Source organism: Pogona vitticeps, chromosome 1, assembly GCF_051106095.1.
Source record: "Pogona vitticeps strain Pit_001003342236 chromosome 1, PviZW2.1, whole genome shotgun sequence".
NCBI classification, from domain to species: domain Eukaryota; kingdom Metazoa; phylum Chordata; class Lepidosauria; order Squamata; family Agamidae; genus Pogona; species Pogona vitticeps.
In genome coordinates this window covers 142,193,784-142,215,323 of record NC_135783.1, presented here as the reverse complement: position 1 = coordinate 142,215,323, position 21,540 = coordinate 142,193,784, and the positions used below count along the sequence as shown (strand labels likewise).

The window sequence follows — 21,540 nt, the reverse complement described above, 5'->3', positions numbered from 1 at the left end:
GATGAAGAAGGGGGCGCTAATAAAGCTATAGAGGTGTTCCTAGCGGAAAGGACGAGAGACTGGGGGGAGGAGTCGGGAGATTGGAGATGGGATGAGGTTATAAAGGAGGAGAGAGGAGAGAGGGGGAGGGACGGAGAAAAGGAGGAGAAAGGCACTCAAACGAGAGAGACAGGAACAGAGAGAGAAAGAATTGCGACTCTGGTTAAGAACTTCCCAAACCTGATGAGAGAAGACGGCTTGCTACCTCTCCCTAAAGAGTTGAGCCAAAAGGGAGTTCGTGAGTCCAAAGAGGGATGGAAACTGGGAGGGGGTATGGCTTCTCGCCCTACGATGGACAAGGCAACCCCTGGTGGTGTCAGCCCTTTCCTCCCCAGATTGGAGGGGTCGACCGTGGTCCATCCCTGTTGCAGGACTACCTGCTCAGTTCTGACTGCGTCGGTCGCGAGCCCGAACGCAATCACTCGTTTTGGGGTGAGGAAACAGTGAAAAGTAAAGATGTTATGCCTGGGACAAAGCCCAAGAAGTACAACTTGTTAACTGATGAAGAGTTGCCGGACCCATTCGGTCCAGAGTTATCTGATGTTAAAGTTAATAAAACCAATCCGTTTTTGACTGTTACATCGACTCCTGCCATTATTCCCGCCGAATCCCTTGGTCCGCCCTCTTCAGGAAAAGAACCCAATCACAGTGGCGCCCAACGTGGGGCGGACCAATGGGGAGGCAGGGAAGAGATGACGAGGATGCTGAAGACCATAGAGAGGCAGGAGAAGATGATCGAAAATTTGACGGAACAGCAAATGTTGGTTACCAGACACATGATGAGGCTAGGAATGGACGATGAAAGAATCCCAAAGAATAATGTCTTTATACAGAATGGTCTAGTGGCCGGCCCTGCCCCCATCAGAATACAAAAGATGAGCGCTAGTGATGACCCGGAGGCGTATCTCCATACATTTGAGCGAGTAGCGGTGGCTGCAGGGTGGCCTAAAGAACAATGGACTCTAATATTGGTACCTTGCTTGACAGGACTACTACAAGAGGTGGTAGACACCCTGAGCCCCCAAGAAGCCGCGCAATACGAATCCGTAAAAACAGCGATTCTGAGGACTCTTAATTTGACGGAGGAAGCGTATAGGAAAAGATTCAGGGAACTTAAGTGGAAACCTGGGGTACATCCGCGAACCTTGGTGCAGAGAATGAAAGCTAACATGACTAGATGGATTAAACCAGAGGACAAATCTAAAGAACAAGTCATGGAGGCGTTTGTGTTAGAGCATTTGGTGACGACTTTGAGCGGGAACCTGAAAGGGTGGGTGCAGAAGAATAACCCTAAACAGTTGGAAGAAGCCATCAAGCTGATCGAAGACTATTGCGCATCAGAAGAAGCAATCAAAGAAGGTCCCGCCTTCTCAGGGGAACGCGGGAGACCTCGTGAGAAGGCGGGGACGCAGACACAAGGCGGTGGAGTAAAGAGAGGGATGGACGTGCCAGGAGGAGCTCGCCCTCGCGGACGCCCCTTCGAACCTATGGGGCCGAAGCCAGTGCGCCCGGTTACAGTGGATGACCGCGTGTTTGGGGGGCTTGTGTGTTTCGGCTGCAGGACCCCAGGCCACGTGCGTCGGGATTGCCCTGGGACAGACTGCTCTTGGGTAGGAGGATCGAATAATACCCAAGAGAAACCTGGGAAACAAGCAGGTTGGGAGGTGGTTGCATGGGTGAATGGGGAGAAGAAACAGGCGTTAATTGATACAGGATGTGGCAGAACCTTAGTGCGGGACATAAAATTAGAAGGGGTGGAAGAAGGGTTTACGGTGAAATGCATACACGGAGACTCTAAGACATATAAGACGGCGTGGGCCGAAGTTAAAGTCGGAGATGAGAAACGGAAAATGAAAGTGGGGATTGTTCCAGGACTTTCGAGAGAAATGTTATTGGGAAGAGACTGGGTGGGAGATAGAACGTTGGCAGAATGTAAAGAAGTGATGCAAGGAGACTGCGTTAAAATTGAAGTGGGAGATGATTTCTTACAGGAGACAACACGCAACCACATGCGTATGTTACAACAGGATGACGCCACGCTGCAAGAACACCTGCGAGCCGCGCGTGAGGTGGGCGAAGTAGTAGGGGGAGAAAAGGGGATGATTTTGGACAATGGGCTGTTGTATAATGTGACAGAGAAGGGAGAAAGGCGGTTGGTTGTTCCCCAGAAATGGCGTATGGCGATTTTACATTTGGCCCATGATATCCCTATGGCAGGACATTTAGCATATGATAAGATGAAACCCAGGATTGAACAACGGTTTTGGTGGCCAGGAATGGAGAAAGAAATAGAAAGCTATTGTCAGACGTGCCCAGAGTGCCAAAAAACACAAGCCAAACCCAGACCAGGAGCTCCCTTAATACCCATGCCCCTAGTGGATCAGCCCTTCCAGAGGATAGGGGTGGACATTGTGGGGCCCCTCCTCAAATCGGCGGGGGGCCACACCCACATTTTGGTTATTATAGATTATGCTACCAGGTACCCGGAAGCGGTGCCCTTGCGGTCCACGACATCTAAAGTGTTAGCTCGGGAGTTGTTACAAGTATTTACCCGGCTAGGTTTTCCGAAAGAAATCTTGACAGATCAAGGCACCAACTTCATGGGACAAACATTGAAGGAAATGTGGGGGTTATTAGGGGTAAAACCCCTCCATACAGCGGTCTATCATCCTCAGACTAACGGGTTAGTAGAGAGATTTAATAAAACCCTTAAAGGGATGCTAAGGAAATTAGTGATGGAAAAACCGAAAAGGTGGCACCTGCTAGTAGCACCATTGATGTTTGCGGTGAGGGAGGTTCCACAGGCTTCCACAGGATTTACACCTTTTGAGATGATGTATGGCTGGAACCCCAGAGGTATACTAGATCTGGTCAAAGAAAAGTGGGAGAGTGGGAGAGATGAGGTGCAAACGAACGTTAAACATGTCATAGAAATGAGGGAACATTTAAAGTTAGTGGCCTCTTTGGCAAGAGAGAATTTAGCGAAGACCCAAGAAGGACAGAAACGGAGGTACGACGCCAAAGTTAAGACAAGGCAATTCGAACCTGGGCAGAAAGTTTTGTTATTGATGCCAGCGGCTTCATCAAAATTATTCGCCACTTGGCAAGGTCCCTATAAGGTGTTGAGAAAGATAGGAGAAGTAGATTATGAGATTTGGATGCCTGACAAAGTCAAGAAGAAAGGCATCTTTCATGTAAATTTGTTAAAGGAGTGGAAAGAGAGAGAAGCATTGTGGGGAGAAGTAAAAGACGAAGAATTTGGACCGGAAACAAAGGACTTTCTGCATCAAGGAGTAGAATTAGATTTGGGAGAGGAGTTAACCACAGAGCAAGAGAGGCAGATGAGAGAGATAGAACACCGATACAAGGAAGTTTTCTCAGGAAAACCTGGTAACACCACGCTAGTCGAACATGTAATTAACACACAACCACAAGTCATAGTCAGATCTGGAAGTAGGAGTTGGCCTAGACACCTGAGAGAGACTATTAATAAAGAGATAGAAGAGATGCTTCAACTGGGCGTAATTGAGCCATCTTATAGCCCCTGGAGGAGTTATCCGGTAGTGGTGCCAAAACCAGATGGGAGTGTTAGGCTATGCATCGATTATCGCAGATTAAATGAGGTGTCCAAGTTCGATGCTTATCCGATGCCAAGAATTGATGACCTGCTAGAGCGATTGGGAGGGGCGGAGTACCTCACATCATTAGACCTGACCAAGGGATATTGGCAAATACCCTTGAGGTTAGAAGATAAAGAAAAGACAGCATTCGTGACCCCTAAGGGCCTGTACCAATTCTCGCGTATGCCCTTTGGGTTGCATGGGGCAGCGGCGACGTTTCAACGACTAATGGATAAAGTGTTAGCCCCAGTTAAAGATTTTGCCGGAGCTTATATTGATGACATACTTATCTATAGTAAAAGCTGGGAGGAGCATTTAGTGCACCTAGAGAAGGTGCTGCAGGTGTTGCAAGAAGCTCAACTGAAAGTCAATCCAACCAAGTGCAAAGTGGCACGTAAGGGGGTGAAGTTCTTGGGGTTTCAAGTGAAACAAGGTAGAATACAGCCCGTATCAGACAAGATCGACCAAGTGACCGCATGGCCCGTACCCCGGACAAAAAAGGAAGTACAGAGATTTCTAGGGTTAGCAGGTTATTATAGGCAATTCGTTCCCAATTTTGCCCATATTGCGGCTCCCCTAAGTGATTTGACCAGAAAGAAGAAAACAAAAATGGTTTATTGGGGGGAAGAAGAGACCAAAGCTTTTGAGGAGCTGAAACAGATACTATCTGAATTACCCAGTAGATATGCCCCAGATTTTGCCAGGCCTTTTATAGTCCAAACTGATGCCTCAGACCGGGGAGTGGGGGCCGTGTTATCACAAGAGAAGGATGATATAGAATTTCCAGTAATGTATTTAAGCAAGAAACTAACCCCTAGGGAGCAGAAGTATTCGACTATAGAAAAAGAAGCTTTTGCAGTTAAATGGGCTATACAAGCTTTAAGGTATTACCTGTTAGGGGCACCTTTTACGCTCATCACCGATCATGCCCCACTACAGTGGCTGAACAGGATGAAGGATGTGAATCCTAGGTTGACCAGGTGGTACCTGAGTCTGCAGCCATTTACCTTCACAGTGAAATATCGCAAGGGAAGTGCCCATGCTAATGCGGATTACTTTTCCCGACAGGGAGAGATGCTACCGCAAACCGAAGAGAGGACGGCCCACTCCTCAGGGGGGGCGTGTGAGCGAAGGAAGGAAAGTGAGCCGTCCTCACAGGCGTCAAAAGAAGAAGGAGGCGGAGAATGTGCTGTGGGAGAATTAATAAAGCTAGATGATGAAGAAGGGGGCGCTAATAAAGCTATAGAGGTGTTCCTAGCGGAAAGGACGAGAGACTGGGGGGAGGAGTCGGGAGATTGGAGATGGGATGAGGTTATAAAGGAGGAGAGAGGAGAGAGGGGGAGGGACGGAGAAAAGGAGGAGAAAGGCACTCAAACGAGAGAGACAGGAACAGAGAGAGAAAGAATTGCGACTCTGGTTAAGAACTTCCCAAACCTGATGAGAGAAGACGGCTTGCTACCTCTCCCTAAAGAGTTGAGCCAAAAGGGAGTTCGTGAGTCCAAAGAGGGATGGAAACCAGGAGGGGGTATGGCTTCTCGCCCTACGATGGACAAGGCAACCCCTGGTGGTGTCAGCCCTTTCCTCCCCAGATTGGAGGGGTCGACCGTGGTCCATCCCTGTTGCAGGACTACCTGCTCAGTTCTGACTGCGTCGGTCGCGAGCCCGAACGCAATCACTCGTTTTGGGGTGAGGAAACAGTGAAAAGTAAAGATGTTATGCCTGGGACAAAGCCCAAGAAGTACAACTTGTTAACTGATGAAGAGTTGCCGGACCCATTCGGTCCAGAGTTATCTGATGTTAAAGTTAATAAAACCAATCCGTTTTTGACTGTTACATCGACTCCTGCCATTATTCCCGCCGAATCCCTTGGTCCGCCCTCTTCAGGAAAAGAACCCAATCACAGAGTTAAATAACTTAAACAAATAAATAAAATAAATAACAATATTCAGAACACGGCCAAACAGCCCAGAAAAACCCATAACAACCCCTTGGGACTCTTCAGGATTCTGCCTCACCTGCTTCTACCACCTCCTGCCCTTTTCCTGTGTTATAAAGTACATCCCTTTCCCCTCCTCCTTCTTTCTTCCCACCTTTTCTGTCCTACCATTTCCTCTCCTTTTGTTCCTGCCTGTCCTAGTGGGTTGATTACCTCCAGTTCAGTTGTTCCCTTCTCTCCACAAGACCCATCTCTCTCTCTCTCTCTCTCTCTCTCTCTTACTTAACATCTGCTTCTTTTCCTATCTTTGGCTCTTCCCTTTCTTCAGCTGATATGGTCACCCTCCAAATCATCTTAGCCCTTTCTCTCTTGGGTGCTCTGCATGATCCTGGTGGAAAGGACAGACCTTGGGCAGGGACATTGATGGTCCTGCCTCCTTCCTCACACCTTCCACACAGTGAAACCCATACCTGGGATTAGTGTTCATTCTCCTTTAGAACTGGGTTTCCTTTAACAATAATGTAAAGTCTCCTTCTTCTGGATCTCTGCTATTGTCTTGGTTGCAGCCTAGAAGATCGGGTTCTGCTTTCCAACCTCATCCATCTCATTAATTTTATGGCAATCTTCCTCAATCTTTTATTCATTCTTTGCGTACAACAGTGGTTCCCAAACTTGGTTCCCCAGATGTTGCTGAACAACAACTATCAGAATCTCTCAAATTGGGAATCCCAGCTGGGCCCTCTGGGAGGTGAAGTCCAGTGACCTCTCAGGACTTGGGTTTGGGAACCAAGGTTCCACAGCATTCGGTCATAAATCTCTTGAATTTATTAGCTGCTCTCCAAATTTTGCTGTGACTTAAGTGAAGATTTGATTTGCATTAAAATGGATTGAATGTGATTTTTTTTGCATGGAAGGAAAAACAGTTCAGTATTTGTTAAGGGCAGAATGGTATTGCATGGGGCTAACCACTGGGGTGGAATTTCTTTCTGGCTCTTCAGGTTAAGGCAGACTGCCAATAAAAAATACCACTTAAAGTTGATCTGTTAACCTCTCATCGCTTGATTATTAAACACTTCTCTTTCTGTCAAAATATGTCCATGATTTTCTTTTGGAAAGTGTTCGGTTTACATTGAGAATGTGTGAAATGAAGGTTCTATCCATGGTGATGAATTTGCATTGGCACATTTATGCATGCAACTCATCCCTCAACATTAGAGTCAATGAGTTATGAATGTGTGCACAGGCCAGCTGCCCCAAAGTCTTAGAACTGGTCTGGATTCAAATCTCTACCTCGCAGGCACTTTGTGAGGGTAGGAGAGTGAAACACTTAGAGCACACCCAGGAGATTCTTGACGGTAGGAAAGTTATGTATACATGTGCTCCAACAATAAATTTCCCTCCACATCCTGATCACCTGAAAAGACGAAACCTTTTGAATCACCTAAAGGCCTATTTAGACCACTCTCTCTCTCTCTCTCTCTCTCTCTCTCTCTCTCTCTCTCAATAAGTCCTTTGGGATGATTTAAAAATAAAACAAAACATAAACATTGCATAAAACGAAGCATATGTAACAATAGCACAGTACTCTCCTCATCTTGGCCGATTTAAGTCCATGGCAGGCTGCAAACGGATACACATTGACCAGGAAGCAAGTCCTGCTGAAATCGAGGGACATATTTCAAGAGGACAGCAGTGGAAACATCTCCGCCAGCCTTGCCTCCTGTTAGCACCAAACACATCCCTTTGATAGCAAATAGAAGTCACGAAATCAGTTTATCTGGGGATAGATACAGTGCCTTGTATGAAGCTGTACCAAATGATGAAATGTGAGACTGTTCTCCTTTGCCGGATGCAGTGAAATGGTCTTGTGATTTATGCGGACCCATGCAATGTGCCAGAAAGAAAACACCGTTCTGCTTGGAGTCCTGCAATTGGCAAGTTGAACTTCCAGTACCAAAACCAGTGCTTCGGGTTTTGCCTTGTTCGATCCTGACATGTCCCTTAAGACTTACAAGTGAAATGTTTAAGAGGGGAGAGGGGAGGAGGACAGTGCAGACATAGAAGAACTCTTCAGAAATTCTTCCAGCTCTCTATCATAAATACAGCCAGTATGGAGAATGTGTGCATGGGTTAAAAGGACTGCCTTGCCAGAGTATCAATAGCTTTACTGCATGACAGAGCAGCAGACTTTAAATCTAGCAGTTTAAGTATACATATTCTGGTATAAACATTCCCTTCAAGTTCACATCTGGGTTTTGTAACTGCTGCCCTGAAGTCAACGACATATAGATCAGCCTTTTCCAACTCAGTTATTCTACGAATGTTGTGGATGACAATTCTTATCATCCCCAGCTGACAAGGCATCATGTTCATAAGGTGAATCACACTCCTGGAAGCCTACAGGAAATACAATCCACCTTTAAATGCAAGGTATGCAGTCCTTGCTCACCTTGTTTATCTGTTGTAAAAAGGCGGGTTTTGCCACGGCTGCTGCAAAAACATTTAAAATGGCAAAACTGGTGTTACATACTGTATAGGCAAAGCATCTGGGGACTTCACACCTTGCTTTCATGGAGGACAACACTTCCAAATTGCCTTCCGGAAGTGCAATTTGCCTTTAAAATAAGGTGGACAGGTTTGCCTTAGGAAAATGGGTGAGGGAGTATCAGATTTTACATCAGAGGCAGATTTTAAGTGGCAAGGTGGGTTGCACCCCCAGAACAGTCTATGGTGCCCAACGTGATCTTTTGGCTTTGCTAGTTGCCTGCCTCTGCTCCATTCTATATCAATGGCATAACTTGGTACACAGAATTTTAGGCAAAATGTGCCCCCCAGTGCCTCACATATTCCCAATTTTCATTTTTTTTTTTAGTCCAAAAGGCCTCTGGCACAATCTGAGGGCACAAAGGAAACGATACCACATTCCCGCCCCCTGAGCTGTCCTGGCTCTTGGACGGACCTAAACTGTAAGTGATTTCAAGAAGTGAAAGAGAAAGCAAAACCTGCGGAAGGAGAGAGGATGGGAGACAGTGCCCAGTGTTGAGCCTTGCTAAAAGACTAAAGTAGAACTCCAGTATCCACTGATTCACTTATCCACGGTCACCTGCAATCAATGAACCCAGATCACCAGAAGCTGTTTAAATTCTTCAGATCCATTCTTTGAATGATTGGAGCAAAGTTGCAAGGAGAAGCTTATGGGAGAATTCTTGCTAGTTTGGTAGCAGGGGGTGGGAGGTTTCTTACAGAAAAAAAGTTCTTTTCATACAGATAAGTGATTAATAAATTAAAGTTTAAAAGCAAAGTGTTAAAATTATAGTGTTAAAAGCAAAGTTTGTGGTCCATGAAACTGAATCACTGGAAGCAGTTTAAGCTCCAGCAAATCTCTTCCTCAGAAATAGTCCAGATCTTCAGAATGCCTGGAGGAAAAATTGCAGAGAAGCTGGGGGAGAAGTGCTAGCTAGAAGGAGCGAGATTTCTGATAGGAAAAAGTTCCTCTTTTTGAACAAGTAAAGAATTAATAAAGTTTAAAAGCATATTTACTAGATGAAGAAAGATCAATTGTTGAAAGAAAACAAGGATTTAATTGTAATAACGGTTATGGCAGCAAGGTTAGTTTTTCCAAGAAACTGGAAAAATGATAACCAACTTAATTTAGAGGAATGGTATAGAGAATTAAGGGATATGGCAATTAATGATATATTGACATGTGATATGAAAATAAGAAGAGGCCTATCAAAAATAATGACTTTAAGAAAATATGGAGTGTATTCTTGGAATATGTATTTCAGAGAGGGAAGGGGTATAGACAGAGGGAAGAAACAATGGAGTTTTGGAGAGAAAATGAATGAAATTTAAAAATATTATTAATGCTAGCCCTAAGGGTGAAGGTGGCACTTGTGTAATATGTAATTGTATTTTAATGTGGTGTTAGGTTTATCTTGTGTAGGTTGGATGTTTGTATAATAATAATAATTTTAAAAAAGTTTAAAAGCATATTTACTAGATGTTCATTAGGTGTTTGCTACTATCTGCGCTTTTTAAGCATCTGCGGGAGGGGGCTTGGAACCAATTCCCCATAGATACAAGGGTTCTACTGTATTCACTTTTCCCTCTTTCCACCCTTTTCCCTTTTGTGTCGCTTCATATTAGATTTCAAGTCTGTGGACTTTTGGTGGCTTGCTTTTTTTTAAATGGGCTTTAAGAACTGCACGCTGCACATCATCCTTTAAGGGGATTCTGGGAAGGGTGTCTGCAGAAATATTTCTCAGTGTGTGTGTTGTTATTGCTACCTATAGACTGTTGATTTGACTGTAGTTTTTAGCTGTGTGCCTTTAAAGAAATACCAAATTTAGGAGCCTGGGGTGGGGGAAAGCAACTTTACTTGCCCATCCTGAACACCCAGGGATGCTGATGTGGGACAGAATGCACGTGGTTTCAGTCCAAGCCGGCCTCTGCTGGCAGGACAACCAGAGGGAAACAAACGAAAAAAAAACCCAGCCAAAACCAAACGAAAGAAAAACCACCCCACCAAACTTTTGAAGTTTCTTGCATGCTTTTCCGGGAAATATCAGAACTTGAAAGCAATGTGCTAGCACAGGGATCAGGGAACTTTTTTACCTTTTACCTCCCCCCCCCAAAAAATTATATATGTCGACATTACCCCCTTGATTTGAAAGGAAGGAAATCATACATTATTTGAATTCAAAATCTTATTGAATCTATTCAAAATTATTTTGAAAGTTTCAACTTACTTGAAAACTTCAGTTTTGGAGAAATGATGTTGCTTCATCTTGGATATGAGAGCATCAATATTGGGGCTCTGCTCATCCTCATTACCCTCAGGATTTTCATTTTTACCCCATTTTACCCCATTTGGAGTAATTTACCCCTGTTCCCTGACCACTGTGCTAGCATCAAACTCATTATCTTTGGGGACCAAGATTAGAAAAGGGCTCTTAAAAATCTATCAACTGATAATCACGACCGTATTCATAATAAACCTGAGAACCATTATTTTGAGTATGTCTTCTCCCAGCCTGGGTGGGCATGTGAATTCTTATTCTCCTTCCCTAAAATGAAAGAGGTCTACACCTTTATTTTAAAATTGCATTTATGATGAAATCACAGGTATTAAAACAGTGATGCTGTGGCATTTCTCAAGGCTCCTGGGAATTAAAACTTAAACTTGAGGCTAGCGACTCTTGCTTTATAAAGGGCCAGTTCACCACTCTCAGTTACACTTCCTCCACATGCTGTAAAAAGTTTTAAATAAAAATATTGCTGTCGTGTGAAGGCGGTGGACAACCTTCCTGTGCCACCTTCTGTGGCAATACTGTGGTATTCCCAACAACTGTGTGTGAATGTGAAAAGCTGGACAGTGAAGGAAGGGGATGGGGGTGGCAAGGAATGTTCTGGTATTTAATGGTGAAGAGAGGCCCAAAAGGCCCTACTACCACCACCTACTGGCAACAGGGAGAATCTCACAAATGACCAAATAAACAATAAGCCTGGAAAAAAAACACCTGCTGTAAAACAGGGTTCCACGGTTTTACAATCCTGAAGTCTAACTTCAGCAAACAACCTCACTAGTCTTTTTTTTTTTAAAAATTATCAATACAAAATAAACCTACTGCTACACAAAAAACCCTATATAAAATACAAAACAAAATGATACAATAAAATACAATTACCCATGTGCACCCATCACCTTCAGGACTAACATTACACTTCATTCCATCCATTTTCACTCCAAAATTTCATTGTTTCTTCTCTCGGTGTAAACCCCCTCCCTCTCCGAAATACATGTTCCAGAAATACATTCCATATTTTCTTAAAAATCATTATTTTTCATTTGGCCTCTACTTATTTTCATATCACATGTCAGTTTGTCATTGATTGCCATGTCCCATAATTCTCTATACCATTCCTCCAAATTAAATTGATTATCATTTCTCCAGTTCCTTGCAAATATTATCCTTGCCGCCGTAACCATTATTACTATTAAATCCTTATTTTCTTTCACCAATTGATCTTCCTTAATCAGATTCAATAATGCTATTAATGGAGATGTTTGAATGTTCAGCCCAGTTATTTCAGATCAACCTCACTAGTCCTAAGGCAAAGAAAAGGCCCCCCGTGTCTCTATATACCATAAGCAATTCGTGAGGAGGACAGAGTCATGGATGTCCCTGTGGGCAAGTAATTGCATTCCACCCCAGGGTCCATGTTCCCCACCAGGTCTTCTCTTGAGTAATCGGTAGGATTTCCCACACGGGAACCTGAAGAAGCAGATGCACCCCCTTCCTGTGAGAGAGGGATCTAAACCGAGGCCTTCGAGGTTATGTCAGCCCTGGGGACTGGAGGGTACCCACTGAGAGAGAGTTACTCTATCCCTGTTACACAGCAGAGAGCAAGGTGTGATATGTCATTTGGTGCAATCCTCACATCCAAGCAAACAGCCCTTTTTCAGTCCGTCTCCTTCCAATCTTGTGTAGGGGCTTAATAAGAAGTGAGCTGCTTCAGGATATTGGCAAATTAAACACTTCCTCTGCTCCTCAGTGAAGGGACAGGGGAAGTGAAATTTCTTTTACCCTTTAATAATACAGCTGAGGCGCTGCATCATTAAAAAAAAATTAGTCATTTCTTTGGTTTCTCTTAAAGGACCAGTCAAGAAACAGCCTGCGGTTTTTCAACCAGCCTGTCAGACAAACTAAAGGGAAAAAAATTGATATATTTTTAAACATGATGTTAATGGTTGGACAATTGTGTTGAACTGGTTTGAGTGGATATATTCTGTCTTCCTTTTCTTCACTCAGAGAAGCAATTTTGTAACCACCTGTGGCATGGGCCAAGCTGGCTCAACGAGGCCTTTAAGCAAGAGGCTGGAACTCTTCTGGTTTAGAGAGAGGCCTTCTAAGTCAGGATCTGCGGAAATCAAACAAGGTTTATCTTGCACGGAGCCTGTAGGGCCGAGGTTTTATTCAAAAACATTGTTTTGAGCATGATCCCTGAAGCCTGTAGCTAGACCTTTTGGTTGCTGCAGAACTGTGTCAAGCTGGATCAGGTTCTGGTGGGTCGGCGACTAATTGAGAAGGTGGGAAAACAAAGTTTGGACTTACTGCAATGTCACTTGCGTATATTTATGCAGAAACTTTTAACAGGGTGGGAAGAAAGAAGAGGCATGGGAACAGAGGAATCTAAACTTTAGTATTCCTTTTGGCTTGGTTTTTATTGCCCATGGGGTATCAGCGCCCTAATATTATACTGTAGTTCCCTTCTGCTTGAGAAGGGCTACATGCTACACAGTAAAAACGTAATGTCAAGAAAAAAGGTACACGTCACATTCCTTGTGGAGAGAAAAAAAGAATGGTTTGATGATATCCTTGATAAAGATGGTGTGTATAAATATTATAATTAATACAGTAAATTAATTTTAATTTTCAAACTTAATAGTGTTTCGGATTCTGAAGTATGTTGCGGCTCCACCCGAGGAAGGAAATACACCACCATGTTTGATGGCCTGTGGCCATGTACACATAGGTTGGGATACATTTCTTTTAACGGGTGCTTTATCGTAACAGGGAGGGTGTGTGAAAGGGAGCCTGTGACAGGATCCACGTTCTCTTTGAATTTGTAAAATGGGACCTGATGCTAAGTACCTGTGAATTCACCACCTCTATTGTGGTATTTGTTCAATTCTTTTGCCTATATAGTGTTTTCAGCTTTTAAAGGTTGTCTTTTAACTGAGCCGGCTTGGCCCCTTTTTAAAGGAGAAAGGCGGGCTGAGAAAGATTTTAAATTAATACCCCAACGGCATTTTGTGTGTCCAGGACAGTGTGTCTCTGTCAAGGGCCCATAGGATTGCGTGCGTACACAGACTACACACCACGGTACCAAGTGGACTCTGGGGCAGGATTCATTTTGTCAGGCACAAGCGTGCCTTGCCTCATCCGGACTAATCTGCACCCTCATCTGCAATCCACAACCCTCTCCATTCGAGTTCTGCAAAAACCCCATTCACAAGGCCAGCAGACGGTGGTGGCACCGGATTGAGCAGACTGTGGACTGTGATCCAAGAAAGCGACCCTAAATCAGCACCAGGCTTTCAATGGTGAATCCAAGCAGCAGCTCTGGGATTAAATTAAATGGTGACTTTCTTCTCATGAGCACACCCAGACTGGAAAACTGGACATACCCCTGCAATTTGAGGTGTCTTCTATAAATCTTTGGCAGAGGACTGCTTCCACCACCCCCCTTTAACATTTGTATACTTATTGTTCTTAGCTTTAATATTGCCTTTTAATGATGTCAGCTGCCTCATTGTACTCATTATTCTTAGCTTTAAATATTATCTTTTCATTATGTTAACCGCGGTTGCCTAGTCACGGTTTTCAACTTTTAAGTACTGTTATTCATTGTTGTAAGCCGCCTCAGATCCTTTTTCAAGGAGAAAAGTGGTTTATTTATTAATACTTGGTAGAGTTTAATAAATGATAATAACAAAGTATAAAATAAATATAAACATATAAAATATGAAGTATATATTAAATTTAAAAATTCAGATCCAATTCTGAAAAAGCTATGCGAATATAAAATATAAATTACAAAATGTCAAGGACAGATTAAATATATATATATATATATTTTAAAAAAAAACAGATCCAGTTCTGCAAAAGCTACCCGAATATAAACTCTTTATATAGCAAAAGAAGAGGCCCTAGTTTCAAATCTAAGGCGATTAAGTTGATTATTCTAAAACAAACAGATCCAATGGATGAACTCATTTTTCTTGGGACACACAGAGTCTGGTTTTTCACCCGCCTCTCAACATGTCAGGTGCAAGGCTGGAGAAGCAAATCTTTAAAAACGCGTGCTGAGAAACCTTCCATCACTAGGAGTAGTCGTGGCCGAGTGGTTAAGGCGATGGACTAGAAATCCATTGGGGTCTCCCCGCGCAGGTTCGAATCCTGCCGACTACGAGGGACCACTTTTTCTACCCCTTCCCCGCCTTTTTCCCAAACTTTGGCCAAATCCCAAGAGAAACAGGAAAAAAAAATATGTACAGCTATCTCTAGGCCAAAGGCCTCCAAAGCAGCCAGCGCGACGGGCGTCACCCTTTTGCCAAGCCCAGCATTTCGGGGAAAGGAAACACCCCGGGAGGGATCTGGTGACGCCGGATCCCAGATCGCCGTCCTTCGCCGCGCCTCAAGCGGCGCTGGCCGGGGACGGGAGGGTGCCGTGGTCCGGTTTTGCAAGCGGGAGGGCAGTTCGGGCCATGGAGCGGGGCGCCGGGCCGGCCGTGCTGGTCACCTCTCGGTAAGGCGCGGGGGGGGCAGGAGGTGGAAGGAAAGGGAAGGAGTCCGGGCGCGGTCCCCCCTTTGCTGGGGAAGACCTGACGGGGGGGGGAGAGAGAGGGAGACCCTCCTTTGTAAGGATCGGGCCCGGATCAAGATCTCCCTGGGGCTCCCCGCCTCCGCCTCCTTCTCCCAAGGGTGAGCGTGTGCTCGTATTGTTTCTGGCCCCGGGTCCCCCGAAAAGACTCGCCTGCACCCGGACACCCCCAATCTCGCAAAGGGATTCCCTCTTTCTTCCCCCCCCTCTTGTTTTTCTTGGCCTCCGATCTTTTCCATCGCCCAGAGAGATGTTTCTGCCACCAGAGGGCGCGCTGCGAAAGGCCCCCGGGCTGGGGGGGAAAGGGTGGGGATGGGGAGGCGGCCGCAGGAGAAGAGGAAGGCCCACTAGGAGATGGGACAAGTCCTGCAAAGAAGCCACGGGCTTGAGTTTGCAGCGGGGCTGTTGAGGGCAGGCCGGTTTTGGAGCTCATTCAAAGGGTCTCCATAAATCCCCAGGCGACATGATGGGCACGTAACTGGGCTGTTGGGCTCTGTTGTTTTAAATTTATTTACTTATTTATTTAACTTATACGCCGCCCACTCTACCCAAAGGTCTCTGGACGGCTTACAACAATGTGTATTAATATTGATCTTAGTTACTATTTTAATATAGTACATGTTTAATTCTTTTTTTAAAAAATCTTTGTATATTTAGATACTGTTTTAGTAATGTAAGCCACCTAGAGTCCTTTTGGGGGGGAAAGGCGGCATAGAAATATTTTAAATAAATAATGATAAATAAATAAAAAACAGCAACAGGAAGGTAATTTTAGAGGTCTCTTAGGAGGCATCGCCTTGTTTTTCCTACTAAACTACGGCACCCCGTCAGATTTGTCCCTCAGGGCCTCTCTGGCCTCTCCTTAATTGCCCCCTTTCACTTTTTCCTCCTCCCATTTCTGGCTTGTGAAAAACGAACTAGAAAAAAAGAACTTCTGAAACTTTTGTGTTTTTCCCCCTGCTCTCTCCAGAACCTATCAGTACCCGGCCTGGTGAAGACACGCATGGATCAAAAGCTAGCCTTTTTAAAATTTGGTTTTGTTTTATTTTGATTTTTTTTTAGTGAGCTAATCAAGATCTCAGCCACTCTTGTTAAACTGGAAACCAGTTGGTGGGTCGAGTTTTCCTCAGGCCTCCCCTCTCTGCCTTTACCAGGTGCTTGGCCAAGAGAAGTGAATTAAGCAGCTGAAGCTCTCATCCCATTGACTCCTAGAACGGCAGCGCTGGAAAGGGACCCTACGGGATCATCAAGTCCAGCCCCTGTCAAGGAGGCGCAGTCGGGACTCAAACTCCCAACCTATGCCTCCTCAGCCAGAGACCTATTGTATCTGAATATCAGGGAAGGAGTCACCTCCTGGTGCTCTGTTTCGCACACAAGTCTTAAACCACGCTGGAGTTCCTTCTGAAGTGAAGTTGAGGGACCCAGATTTTCATGGTAGTGGTAGCCATGGCTGAGGAGGGCTCATTTCAATTGGAGTTGATGGCGGGAAAGGGTGTAGGGGGACATCCAGTCAGTTTGTCACTGTATGGCATCTATTTATGCGTGTTTAATTGGGAGTAGAGTCAGGTGAACACAGTGGGATTTACTTTTGAGGGGATACCATACGCGTAGGCTTGCACTCTCAGTTAAGTCTATGCAACTGGTAAATAAGAGCAGGAAATTATATGCCCACCATGCAGCCACCTGGCCTGGCCTCCTTATGATGATAATTGCAGTAATTATTAATAGTGTATAGCACCGTCAAGATTCATGGTTCCTTATAATATGAACTGCAGGAGAAAAGGTCTGCAATACCCGAGGAGCTTACAATCTCTCATGAGGTAGGGAAACAACAGAAGAAGGGGGAAGCAGGGTTAACAGGAAAAGAATATGCATTGTTGCCATGACTGTTGTATTACTTCACTGTGTTGTATTTTGTGGTATGAGAGATGAGCTGTTCTTGCTGAATATCTGAATCCCTCTATTTGGCTCATGGGCTTTCTCTGGAATATTTTTTTAGAAGAATAAGGAGAAGAAAGTTCCGAAACTTGCCTGTGAGAAAAATTTGTTTCCTCTCTGCTACGTAGTGAGAAAACTCTGCTAGTTGACTCTGACTTACGGTAGCCATTTTCTAGGTATACAGAACTCAGAAATGGATTACCATTATCTTCTCTCTCTCTCTCTCTCTCTCTCTCTCTCTCTCTCTCTCTCTCTCTGTGTGTGTGTGTGTGTGTGTGTGTGTGAGAGAGAGAGAGAGAGAGAGAGAGTGCGCTCTGGGCTTCTCTCTCTCTCTCTCTCTCTCTCTCTCTGCTACTTTTCTTCCCCACAGGAGACCCAAGGTGGCTCACAACAGCTAAAACTATACAACAATTCCCAGTTTTAAAATACTGTACTTAACCAGATGCCTTACTGAAGATGCAACTAAACAATCTGGGTTGGTCTAGATTAGAATGATGGTGCTCAACCGGGTCATTTTGAGGTGCAGTATGTCAACCACATTGTACCTCAGGAAGCCTTGCTCAGCACGATTTAAGCTGTTCTTCTTTAAAAGGAAAGAAACCCTCCTCCTGTCTTGTCCTCTGTGCTTTGCTTAAGCCACTCAACCATCTTGAGCAGTGGGAAGCCATAACAATCTTAAGAAAAGGAAAATTTCCCTCCTGCTTGCCTACAGAGAGGAAGGGAGAGGATGGGTGCCGTTCCTTTCCCTTGTGGCCAACTGGCAAAGCCCATCAATGCATTGAAAGCCCTCTTTAAACAGGTCTTTTGAAAACATCACTGATGTGTTAGCAGCAATTAAAAAAGAAATGGAAAATGTCCTTTCTCTTCCCCTCCACAGGCAAGCAGGAAGGAAATGTTCCTTTTCTTAAGATTGTTCAGTGACTTAAGCAAAGGGACAACTTAAGCCACTCAGCAATTTTACACACACTGGGACGGAAGCAATGGGGTGATCCAATTAGCACCAAAAAACAGTAACAGGTGCCCAAAAATGGGGCAGGGAGGCATCAGTCATGGACAGGCTGGTTTGCGATGGGACATGCATCATGTGGTCACTGAGAAAAGGGTGGAACCAGCCCATCCCCACCCGGACCAAATTGTGGGACAAATCTCCATCTGATCCCACTCCTAGCTGAGCTATCCAGCAGCTTTGCACCTTAATTGTTTCTTATCAGTAACTTGTTGAGCTTAGAAACCACTTAATCCTAACCCAATCCAGAGTGTGGCTTCTTTTCTTTTTTCCCCCTCCCTCTTCACTTCCTTCCCAGCCTATGAGATTGCAGGAGCTTCTCTCCCAGAAGCACACCTTGAAGGTATCATTTATAAAGCCATTATCATTCATGACCAAGAGGAGAAAACAGTTTTAACACTGGTAGTTTATAGAATGGCGTTGCAGGAGGGGTGGTGTCCCTAAGGACACCTTACAACAGTGGTTTCCAACCTTGGGTAATCCAGGTGTTCTTGAACTGCAATTCCCAGAAGCCTTCACCACCAGCTGTGCTGCCCAGGGCTTCTGGGAAATGTATTCCAAGAACACCTGGGTTACCCAAGGTTGGTAAGCCCTGCATTAGAGCAATGGTTCTAATGCAGTAGGAAAAACCACTGGGCCACTCAGGTATAATCTAAACCAAATCCCTTATGAATACACAGTGGAAGTAAAGAACAGATTTAAGGAACTAGATTTGGTGGACAGAGTGCCTGAAGAACTTTGGATAGAGGCTCGTAACATTGTCCAGGAGGCAGCAACGAAAACCATTCCAAAGAAAAGGAAATGCAAGAAAGCAAAGTGGCTGTCCGACGAGGCCTTAGAAATAGCAGAGAGGAGAAGGGAAGCAAAATGCAAGGGAGATAGGGAAAGTTACAGAAAATTGAATGCAGACTTCCAAAGAATAGCAAGGAGAGACAAGAGGGCCTTCTTAAATGAACAATGCAAAGAAATAGAGGAAGATAACAGAAAAGGAAAGACCAGAGATCTGTTCAGGAAAATTGGAGATATTAGAGGAACATTTTGCGCAAAGATGAACATGATAAAAGACAAAAATGGGAGGGACCTAACAGAAGCAGAAGACATCAAGAAGAGGTGGCAAGAATACACAGAGGAATTATATCAGAAAGATTTGGATATCCCGGACAACCCAGACAATGTAGTTGCTGACCTTGAGCCAGACATCCTGGAGAGCGAAGTCAAGTGGGCCTTAGAAAGCCTGGCTAACAACAAGGCCAGTGGAGGTGATGGCATTCCAATTGAACTATTTAAAATCTTGAAAGATGATGCTGTTAAGGTGCTACATTCAATATGCCAGCAAGTTTGGAAAACTCAACAGTGGCCAGAGGATTGGAAAAGATCAGTCTACATCCCAATCCCAAAGAAAGGCAGTGCCAAAGAATGCTCCAACTACCGCACAATTGCACTCATTTCACACGCTAGCAAGGTTATGCTCAAAATCCTCCAAGGTAGGCTTCAGCAGTATGTGGACCGAGAACTCCCAGAAGTACAAGCTGGATTCCGAAGAGGCAGAGGAACTCGAGGCCAAATTGCTAACATGCGCTGGATTATGGAGAAAGCCAGAGAGTTCCAGAAAAATATCTACTTCTGCTTCATTGACTATGCGAAAGCCTTTGACTGTGTGGACCACAGCAAACTATGGCAAGTTCTTAAAGAAATGGGAGTGCCTGACCACTTTATCTGTCTCCTGAGAAACCTATATGTGGGACAGGAAGCAACAGTCAGAACTGGTCATGGAACAACTGAGTGGTTCAAAATTGGGAAAGGAGTACGGCAAGGCTGTATACTGTCCCCCAGCTTATTTAACTTGTATGCAGAATACATCATGCGGAAGGCTGGACTGGAAGAAGCCCAAGCCGGAATTAAGATTGCCGTAAGAAATATCAACAACCTCCGATATGCAGATGATACCACTCTGATGGCAGAAAGTGAGGAGGAATTGAAGAACCTTGTAATGAGAGTGAAAGAGGAGAGTGCAAAAAACGGTCTGAAACTCAACATCAAAAAAACTAAGATCATGGCCACTGGTCCCATCACCTCCTGGGAAATAGAAGGGGAAGATATGGAGGCAGTATCAAATTTTATTTTCCTGGGCTCCATGATCACTGCAGATGGAGACAGCAGCCATGAAATTAAAAGACGCCTTCTTCTTGGGAGGAAAGCGATGACAAATCTTGACAGCATCTTGAAAAGCAGAGACATCACCTTGCCAACAAAAGTCCGAATAGTCAAAGCTATGGTTTTTCCTGTCGTGATGTATGGAAGTGAGAGCTGGACCATAAAGAAAGCAGACCGCCGAAGAATTGATGCCTTTGAATTGTGGTGCTGGAGGAGGCTCTTGAGAATCCCCTGGACTGCAAGGAGAACAAACCTATCAGTTCTAAAGGAAATCAACCCTGAGTGCTCACTGGAAGGACAGATCCTGAAGCTGAGGCTCCAGTACTTTGGCCATCTCATGAGAAGAAAAGAGTCCTTGGAAAAAACCCTGATGTTAGGAAGGTGTGACGGCAAGAGGAGAAGGGGACGACCGAGGATGAGATGGCTGGACAGTGTCTGCGAAGCAACCAACATGAACCTGACACAACTCCGGGAGGCAGTAGAAGACAGGAGGGCCTGGCGTGCTCTGGTCCATGGGGTCACGAAGAGTCGGACACGACTGAACGACAAAACGAACGAACGAATCTCCATCTGGCTCTCCAGATGTTTTGGATCTCAAACCCTAGGCATTCCAGCCAACAAGGATGCTGGGAGTTGGCATGCAAACCTCTGGAAGACTAAAGAACAGGAACCACTGCATTAGAGGTTTTGCTTTCCTTTTGTCTCCTGTTATTTAGTGATTGCTACTGTAGTTGTATTTATATCCTTTATCCCAATCACAAAAGGTTTCCTTCTCTCTCTGTCTCTCTGGGTCACCATATTCTAGTTTGCCCAGTTAAAGCAAGCCACCTTTGCATAATACACAAATTACTTGCTCATTGTGCAGATAATGCGATGGGCCATACCTGCCTCCCTCTCAAAATTAATTTCTCACTTTAAATCACTCCTTTCACAGCTATTTGAGAAATTGGGAACAAACGTTGGGTTACCCTGGATTCTTTGCTTTCATGCAGAGCAGACACAAACTGCAGCCTAAGCAACATTGGGAACCCATCAACCCACTTCCTTTGCCACATTTTCGTGGGGCTCCTGTGCCTTTAACTGGTCTCAGTATTGGAAGTCTATTGTCACCGAAACATAGCCTGTCTTTTATTGACCTCTCAGTTGTTAACCTTTGCAGGCCTCTTGAGAATACTCACACTGGGGTAGACCTCTCGGTTCCAGCGTTCCAACTGATCCGGGGGAAAATGCTGTCTGGCCATGCCGAATACAACATTGTCGTTGTCGCTCAGCTGGCTGCCTTCAAATCAGCAAAACACAAACCTGAGGACATCATTCAGTTTATGGTAATCAAATTATTTAACTCTTGATGGCTAAAGTGGAGTGGTGAGAGGAGAAATCACAAAGGATACGAATAGAAAACCTTGTCAATCTCTTCATGATATTGTACAGCTAATGATGGGGCTGTTGTGGGCAGA

The 21,540-nt window shown here is 44.7% G+C and overlaps 1 protein-coding gene and 1 non-coding gene across 3 annotated transcripts in view; both read left to right on the top strand.

The window, feature by feature from the left end:
- The first annotated feature begins 13,730 nt into the window (after positions 1–13,730).
- HS1BP3 (HCLS1 binding protein 3) overlaps positions 13,731–21,540 on the top strand; it is a 51,424-nt gene continuing 43,614 nt past the window's right edge. For both annotated transcript variants that reach the window (XR_012087833.2, XM_020784279.3), the window contains exons 1-2: positions 13,731–14,910; positions 21,243–21,408. Coding sequence is in view for 1 of the 2 variants with exons in the window: in XM_020784279.3 (XP_020639938.3) it covers positions 14,870–14,910; positions 21,243–21,408 (207 nt within the window). In the remaining variant the exon portion in view is untranslated. The remainder of the gene's footprint in view (positions 14,911–21,242; positions 21,409–21,540) is intronic.
- On the top strand, positions 14,492–14,573 carry TRNAS-AGA (transfer RNA serine (anticodon AGA)). The gene has a single exon. It is a non-coding gene; the product is annotated as a tRNA-Ser (tRNA).